The 9,038-nt window shown below is 43.1% G+C and overlaps 1 protein-coding gene across 2 annotated transcripts in view; it reads left to right on the top strand.

The window, feature by feature from the left end:
* The window catches only part of rnf13 (ring finger protein 13), a 40,408-nt gene that overhangs the window by 19,137 nt on the left and 12,233 nt on the right, over positions 1-9,038 (top strand). For both annotated transcript variants that reach the window (XM_079350312.1, XM_079350311.1), the window contains exon 5: positions 8,527-8,614. In XM_079350312.1, coding sequence (XP_079206438.1) covers positions 8,527-8,614 — 88 coding nt within the window. The remainder of the gene's footprint in view (positions 1-8,526; positions 8,615-9,038) is intronic.

Below are 9,038 nucleotides of genomic sequence, written 5' to 3'. Positions count from 1 at the left end.
TGTAACGAGTTAGCACAATTACTTTTGAATAGGTGAATATCTGATCCTAAAAACGGAGGTCTGACATTTGTGTTTGGTTCAGTGAAGCTGCTTTTATTTATGTAGAACATTTTTTTTGCAAATTCAATCACAAAGATTACGGAATTAGAATACAGTAGATGAAGTGTTATGAATAACAATGTGGAACGAGCAGGGATTGTAGGTGTGTGAGTTGCAGCTGTGCAGTGTTACCGTGTACACGGCCTCTCTCTGCAGTTTTCAGTTTTATTGAACTCTTTATCTAATCAGCTGTCTGAACCTTGAAACTCAAACTCAGCGCTGCTCTGTGCTGCATTCCTCTGAAACACTGAGCAGGAAGGAAGGGATGAGGACGAGGGAGAAGGGGGGGAGGATGAGAAAGATGGGAGGGGGGGGTGAAGGCAGGAGGGAGGAAGTATAACAGAAGTTGGTAGATTGATATAAGGAGGGTAATGAGGGCAGAGAGACGAGAGGGGGCGGAGGGGGAACTTAGAGACGAGGTTAGAAGGGAAGAGGGGTTAAGGGAGGGAGGGAGGGGCTCTGAGAGTGGAGGTGAAAAAAAAGAGGAAGGTCGGTGAGAGCCGGAAAAAGGCGAGAGGAGAGCACCTATAAAGAGGAAAAGAGGAGGGGAGGGGAACAGAGGAAAGAGAGCATGAAAATACAGCGGAGGGGATGTTAAGATGGGAGGGGGAAATGTGAATGAGAAGAGGAAATGAAGACCTGATTGGGAGCCACTGTCTAAAACTCCTCACCTCCGCCTGAGACAGTTTAGCAAACGCAAACCAGTGAAAGTTGACTTTAACACACCTTCAAACAAAAGCAGAACGATCAGATCAAGAGCTCCTCGTCTTTATAGTATCCTTTCCCTCAGGACTCAGAAGCTCTATTTTAGGAAATATAAATAAAAAATCTTCTTGATTTGTTCAGGTCTGAAGAAAAGGGGACGAGTAGGAAGAGGAGGAGAAAAAGGGAAGGAGAGGAAACAGGCTGAATTAGGCAGGAGAAGCGAAATGTATCATTCACTGAAAGGTAACTTAGGAGCAAAACTAACATTAATATAACAATGTCCTGAAAATAAGCTAGTCACATGTTTCTAAGTATATTCAAATATACTGTACTTTGTCACGGGAAAAAAAGAGGGAGAAATGGCTCCAGTGGGTCTACGTCTCGTCTGGTTTAACTGACTGTTCAGCTTCAAACACACAAACATTTATTTATGATTATTTTATACTCCTTTTATGGTGAAAAAAAAAACAAAAAAAGTTTGCTTGTTGAGTCTTGACCTGCGTGTGACCTGCGTTGTGTGAGAAAGGCTCTGCGTGTGACTCAGACTCGTTTATACAAAGCTTAGGTAAAATCTTCTCTATGCAAATTCTGAACCATTGACTACTGCAAGCTGCATGCTGCTAATTTGTGCTTCCTGACATGCACAAGATGGGAGAGCGGAAGGAAAAAAGGGACGGACAGAAAGGAGAGAGGACTTTTGGAGGGAGGAGATTTTGGGGGTGAGAAGATGTCTGTGGTGGAGGAGGGAGGGAGGGGGAGGGGGTGGGGGGGGGGAGCAGAAGGACAGGAAGGACCGCGGATGAGCTGCAGCGCTGCATGAGGAGACGGTGCAGTGTTGGCAGCAGAGACACACACAGGAGAGAAGATGCAGTACTTATTGACACACACACACACACACACACACACACACACGGTGGTGATGCAGCAATAATTAGTGATGCTATCAGCGTTCTCTGTCCACACCAGCAGCCCCACAGACACTAGTGCAAGAGTGGAATAACAAATAACCTGTGTGCTGTTTCACTTCATAGGATGCCCTTTTTTTTATCAACTCTTTTTTTTTGTGTAATGTGCTCGTTTACTTTCAGAAAGTGTATCTTTATAGAGGCTGTCATCATTATGAGCCATTCTTTGGAGTCCAGTGAAAGAGGCAGCAGCGTTGACAGACCTGCAGTCAACTGTGACCTCTCAAAGCCCGGCCTGGTATATAATAAATATCAGAGGGGCACTCACCTGCAGTGGAAAACTACAACAAACATACTTCAAGTTTACATGCAACAAGGAACACGTTTTCTTGTGCGCAACACCTTCCTCCACACGAATGCAGTCCAACGGATTCTAACACCCCCCCGCGCCCCCCCCCCCCCCTCCCTCGAAAAACAGCGCCGGTGACATCAGCGCCTTTCCGACAAGTTGAAAGATTTTCGCCTTGAGCGTGCAGAGCGGCCTCAACATAAAAGGCAAAAACAACCTCTGGTACGTAATGTCACACAGAGAATGTGAGAGTTACTTTACTGACTGTGGCTTGTTTTGAGTCAGATTACAGACGTAACACTCCGGGATGAATCGATAATCCACATCGTGTACTCCTTCTTGTGCTCGTGCATGAACTGTGCTGTTGCCGAAGCACGTCTCATCTGAGCGCGTCAGTGCCGAGGGAAGCGTACCGTGCTTGAGCAGGGATCGGAGAAACTCACACTCGTCAAACTCGTTGACTTTGAGTGTGAAGTCAGCTCAGGCACGGTAAGGATTGCCTCGTGTGAGTGCGCCCTAAACAACCTCAGTGACTTTTTAATGCAGAACCAGGGTTCAGCTTTAAGGGCCAAAGGACACACGTTTCATGCCAAACCTGAAATATAACAACATCCTTCTGTCTGGATTGGTTGAATTCCTCGTTCATTCTCCTCCTGTTGTGACTCAGAGCAGACCAGAGTTAAAGACTTTGGGATGTTTTCTAATGATTTCCTTTTAGGCAAATAACACAAGTAATGCCAGTCTCAGTGAAATGATGTGTTCAGTTTACAATAGCATAAAAGAAATACACATGGTATTTTCTGGCATATTGATAATCATAGTAACCATCACTGTCATAATCCTAAAAAAAGATTTTTTTAACTCGGTCAGTATAAAATTCATGGTCACACAAGGCTTCAGGGGCTTGTTAAGTTCACTCACAAGGCTTCGAAAACTACAGCGAATTAAGCAGAGACCAATTTGCCTTTTAAAATCCGTAATTGCTCGATCTGTTGAATAAATCCGGCAGTGTCTGTGCTGCAGGCCAAATTAGAATCTGGCCAGCACTCTACAGGGTACCATGATGAGGAGGAAAAAAAGCGTATTTACATCCCACTTTATTCTCAGTCCAAGGCCTGATGGTACAAAAAAAAAGGAAAACATAATGTTTACTTTGGATGACTGGAAACACAGAAAACAGAAGTGGTATCTGGGACCAAATCACGAGGTCAAGATGTCCTTGAGGAAAGCACTTAGCCAGTCATTTCCCTGTGTAGCTTGGGTGTAAAGGACAGCTGCAGTGTGTTCGCAACGCCATCATAATCAAGCTGGGTGTGTGCAGTGAGATATGATGCAGGACCAGTGATTTAGGCAGAAATGGGAAAACAGGGGGTGCAAAAAAAAATACAGGGGGTGCAAATTTTTTTCAGTGTCACTAACGGCGGCGCGGCGGTTATGTGCTCCCTAACACACTAGTTTTGAAGAAAACTGAATAAGTCTCTAAATGGTGCATTCTGTTCAATAAGATGCATTGTTACACGTTTTAGTTTTCACATTTTAGTTTTCCCAAGCTTCATAATGTTGATTTACTGTACAGCCCCTACCCTGACACACCCCTTCATCATTTGACTGCAACTCACTTGGTTCATGTTGTCTAACCCCTTTGTTGGCCCACTGCTTCTATCTGCACTTTCTTTAAAAAACAAACAACAAACACATAAATTCATAATATTACATGTGTCATCCAGTAATAATAGATCCCTAGACCTTGATAAGTCAATCATCTGGAGCTAAACCCTGCAGTCCGTTGATTGGTTGAAAGAGTCGTCACTTTCTGTGTTACGTTGGTAAACAAAACTCCACTGTGTTTAAACCATTGACTGTAACACACAGCTGATTGTTTACGTGTGTATTTCTCCTCGCCGCACACAGCCTTCTCTGAAACAAAGCTGGATTGAGTTCTTGTAATAAACAGTCACATGCCAATGACAAAGTGGATGAACTGCTGGATGTTTCCAGCGTTGGTTTTGTTTATGTAGCGTTTTTCTCTTTTGTTGGATTTATTAGTTAGCGGATAGCTGTTAGCGGTTAGCTGCTACCATCTGACGCTATTTACATAGCGGCTATCGTTATCCTGACATTCCGCCTACCAAATAGGGCACGGGTGGCACCGTACAGAAACCCGTGTAGTAAGCACGTCTATTAAATGTAGATTTTTGCACGGCCTAGGTCAAGCCGTGCAAAAATTTCAAGGCCGTGTTTTTTTAAAATAGGCCGTGCAAAAAGCGGCTTCGCGGCAGGCTACCTAAATCAGTGTGCAGGACTTTCATGTGTATCCCCTCTGGGATAACTGCAATTAACTGCTTTTATGAAGGCTGTTCACATGGACGACGGTTGCTACAGCTCAGCATGACGGTCTGCAGATGGTAGAAAGTCTGAAGTGTCTTATTGTGTTTGAAGGCTTATACATGCATTCTACTCCTACTACCTTTTCAGCCTCTGCTTTTACTGCCTTTCCATCTCTCTCTCTTTTTTTTTTTTTTCTTTTTTTTTTTTTTTAGCATTTTTCTCCCTCTCCTCATCCCTTCAGGAATGCATTGAATGTCCTTATCTTAGCCCATGCAAACACAAGGGTGAGCCAGCAGCAGAGGTTGAATTCCTCCGCTGATCTCAGGCAGACAAGCTGCACCACACGCTGGCATCTAGACAGCCTTCAGAGACGGAAAGTACCTCTTAAAACCCCCCTGAAGAGACACTAAAATAAACTAAATGAAACTCTACATCTGTCAGCCTGCTGAGATTTGTTCAAAGCAGTACCTGCATTTGCATTATTCTAATTCTCATGCCGAATTTGGGGAGTAAAGCATCAACTCCAAATGCTGAGTCTTACTGGACAATTCACCAGGATGAGCCACAGACTCAACTTTCCAAAATCTTTGTTGTGCCTAGTGGTCACTGTTATTTATTTATTTTTCATTTTCATGACTAGTGGGATACAAAACCCAGTACACACACAAAGCACACGTCAGACTTTGCAGTTTTTTTTTTAATTCTAAGTGCAACACTGTAAAAGTTGGCTTTGACCAAGCAGCACTTTGGATTAATGTACAGTAGTGACTCATGTCGTAAACTAGATGAGTCTGCGGCTTTGTTCAGACTTCCCCAAATCTGATCAAGTTGAATGTTGAGAAGAAAAAAAAAGAAGAAGAACACAGAAAATACCTTCAGAATCATTGATCTGGCCTGTTATCATCTTATCCACTCCCCTGTTAGCGGTATCGTTCATGCCCTTTTTGTGTAATTGAGTTTGATTCCTCGTCGGGCAATACAGAAATCTTCCTTCCCTCTGTTTCTCAAGAAACGCACACCCATACCCAGACACAGTATTTTGTGTGTGTCACTTCCCCAGATAGCCTGCCCTGTAGATGCACACAGAAGCCATTGATACCTCCACACAATACACCCTCACAAGCAAACACATGGGATCACAATGCTTCTGCTGCCATACACGCTGCTGCACTTATGCCTGCGCATAAAATTACACTGACAGGGGTCAGACAATAGACAGTGCTGTTCTGAATTAGTGTCCACACACAAACACGCACACGCACACACACACACACACACACACACACACACACACACACACACACACATACATCTACGTGGATCATCAAAATACAATGCTCTTATGAAGAAGCCTCGTCACACCAAGGTCCTATTTTGAATGTTTTGCTTTAGGGCGCTGTTAATTTACCACAGGGGGGGTTTTGCATATGCTCTGAGTAATAATTAACATCAGCATTTCCCCAGTGGCTCTGGGTACAGAGGTTAAAATGAAAATGATCAGCCTTATCTGTGCTGGTTAAATGGTTTTCAGTAGAGATGTTAGGATAGCATTTCTTTTCTTACAGATTTCCAGTTACAATAGCTCCACTTTGAGGATATGATAACCCATTCAGAGTACTGCTCTCATACCAGTTGGATGTAAAATGTATTGGTGGGTGAAAGACTGACGAGCTGGACTGAAGCCAGAGGAGGCATGCTCAGTGACAGTATGCAAAACACCACACAGAAAGGCCCCTTTAAACCTGGTGAATCAAACCAGTGGATGTACACTTGAAATACTGTCCACATCTGTGTGTTTAAAAGATTACTATTCAGCTCTGATATGTAACATTCAAAATGTCTACTGCACCCCAAACTTGAAGCATTGGAGAGATCTGTCTACCCGGTCCCTCCTCCCTTGAGTCAGCGGTACGTGGATTGCCATGTCGCAGATAATGAAGCTTCAGTGTTTAGCCCGCTCTGCATCGGCCTTGAAACCTTTTTGCGGTTCTGACCTTTCGTTCTAAAAAGCAATCGCAATATATATTGTAGTTTTATCACATTTCTGCTCATGGAGCTCAATAGAAAAATACAGAGGCTTTAAAGGTTCTCTCTGAACCACTTCGCTAGCCCGCTTTCAGGGCTGCAACACTCGATGATGACTGGTTTCATGCCTGGCAAATCGAGGTGAGTCCAAAACGGCCATGTGGAGTAGCAGAGAAAAAAACCAAACACCTGCCTTCTTTGTTCAAAACAAAAAAAGAGCTTTTAGATATTACTTTATTTATCCCCAATGGGGAAATTCAGGACCAGAATCAAAAACTTCAAAGAAGGACATAATCCAGCACTATAACATACTGTAGCATGTTTCCTTCATTAATTAATTCAGTGTCTTTTTCAGTGTCATATTGGACCTTGAAGAAACAACCAAGGAAGTTAGAGATGCGACCTGTCAAATTGTTGTTTCTTTAGAAAAAAATCCGTCTACACTCCCATCATCTTCGTGAAGCTGTTAGATTGACATTTACTTGATCTTTCTGCAAAATGATTCAAAGGCAGCAAAGTCTATCTTTGTCTGTGAAGCAACACAAAATGATTCATTTCAGGATTGTATTGTCACATCCTTTTTCCTCCACCACATCTGCAGTGAGCAATAGACCACAACAATGCCTACGCAGGATGCTGTAGCCTCTATACTCTGACACAAACACAAAGACAGCCTCGCAGACGGACTGTCCTCATCATTACATCAGTTTCCACCACGTCTGTAGTGCAGCACACACAGCCTCCTGCTGCTGGAAAGACCCCCTGTTGATATCCTTTTTTAGTCTTAAGCAAAACATTTTTCTTTTTTTCTCTCAAAAGTACAACTTGCTGACAATTCAAAAGGCAGTGAAAATAGTCTTGAATAACTGCTGCTGACTGCAGTTCAGTTCTGTGCGTTCTTCCTCTGTACATTTACGTTTTTGCAGTTATATTTACAACACAAGCTCCCTGCAAAATGGATTTGCAAACCATTCTGTTATGTAACATTTCTTCCATGTTTCTGTTTGTGCAGGGAGAACACTTCTTTGAACCACAGACGTTTGACTTTCAGCATTTTTATACACAATCATTTAGCTCAGCCAGAGACTGACTTCTGGATTTTGTGTGTTTGAACATCATGGTGTTGACGCGACGGGTAGAAATAGAAACATTGGAGACCTTTTTTGAAGATAACAGTCACACAAATGCAGCCAGCAGGTCACACGAGTCTTTCTTCCTCCCGCCACAATAATCTACATGAAAAAGCCTAAGTGTGGTTTACAATGAATGTTTACTTGCAACACAGTAGATAAACGACGACATGACTGAAAACAAATTAATCTGAGCACAAAGCTTTGTGTTTTGGATGTCTGGGGGTCGTCAGAGTTTTGTGAAGTCAAAGTGGGGTCACAGGCTAAAAAAAGAAAAGGTTGGGAACCAGTGAATTGAGCTTTCTCACTATAAAGTATTTCAGTATTATATTCAGTGCAGATGGTCACAGCTTGTCGCACGTACAGGTCTGGACACAGTCGATCTTTCCCAGAGCAGATGGCCTTTTGGGGACCAACAAGTGTGACCTGTGTGATATGAAATAAGCTATATAAAGCTATGAGGGTCAAAATGGGATTTTTTTAAAATAAATTCAGTATAATCAATGTGCAGACTTTCAGGATCTGTATCCTTTTCTTTTCTAACCTTGAGCCCACTCTGTAACTTGAGTTGAGTGTCTTTGAACCTCCCTCTTCTCCTCATATGATCAAATCCTTCCTTTTTCGGATCTTCAGTCGCAGCTGAGTCTCGTCTGGCCCTTTAAAATTAAACATCTTCAATCTTGCTAACACCATTCGGTAAACAAGACGAACATGGTTGAATGCTACTGTGAAGCCACAGTTTTCCTTTCTGTGTGGAAAATGTCCAATGTTTTGTCCTTTTTGGGCTCGCATGTTTATAGATCTTGAAATGGCTCATATCAGCGACGATCATCTAGAACGTTAAGGGACACTTTAATGCTGATCTTAGTCATCAAATTGAATAAATAAAGGGTTCTTGTTCCTAAATACAACTGCTTTCTGATGTTGGATTATCAATGAACAGCAGGAGTTTGATCCATGTGATGATCACTTCGTCTTCTCACAGGTCCTCAACGCGCAGAAAGCCGGCTACAAGGCGGCCATTGTCCACAATGTGGACTCTGATGACTTAATCAGCATGGGCTCCAATGACCGTGAGTTACCTCCTCCTCCTCCTCCTCCACCTCCTCCTCATCCTCCTCTCTGCGCATCATCATTAGCATTTAGCATCTCACACAGTTGGCCTGCGTGCGTGTCTCCATTGACAGTGGATGTGCTTCTGTTTATCTCTTCAAACCCCCGAGCCTGAGGAGAAGCTGGGTCCTTTTATCATTTAGGGGCATTATTTTTTTTAAGTCTCCAGATGATCTTGAGTAAGGAAGCGATGCCCTACAGCAGCGTGACATTCCCTGCTTATAAAACCAAACACGTCTCCATGAGGTCGATTGGTCCGAGCTTTTCTTTCACTTGCAATCGCACCTGTTTTAACTCGAGACAAAGGAGCTCGTAGTGATTTCAACCATTTAAATATGACCAATCTGCAGATTACATTCTTCATCTGTTTCTTGGTCAAATGAC

This window comes from Symphodus melops (genome assembly GCF_947650265.1).
Source record: "Symphodus melops genome assembly, chromosome: 8".
Taxonomy (NCBI): domain Eukaryota; kingdom Metazoa; phylum Chordata; class Actinopteri; order Labriformes; family Labridae; genus Symphodus; species Symphodus melops.
Note: the sequence above shows the minus strand (reverse complement) of the source record. Positions and strands in the feature narration are given on the sequence as shown.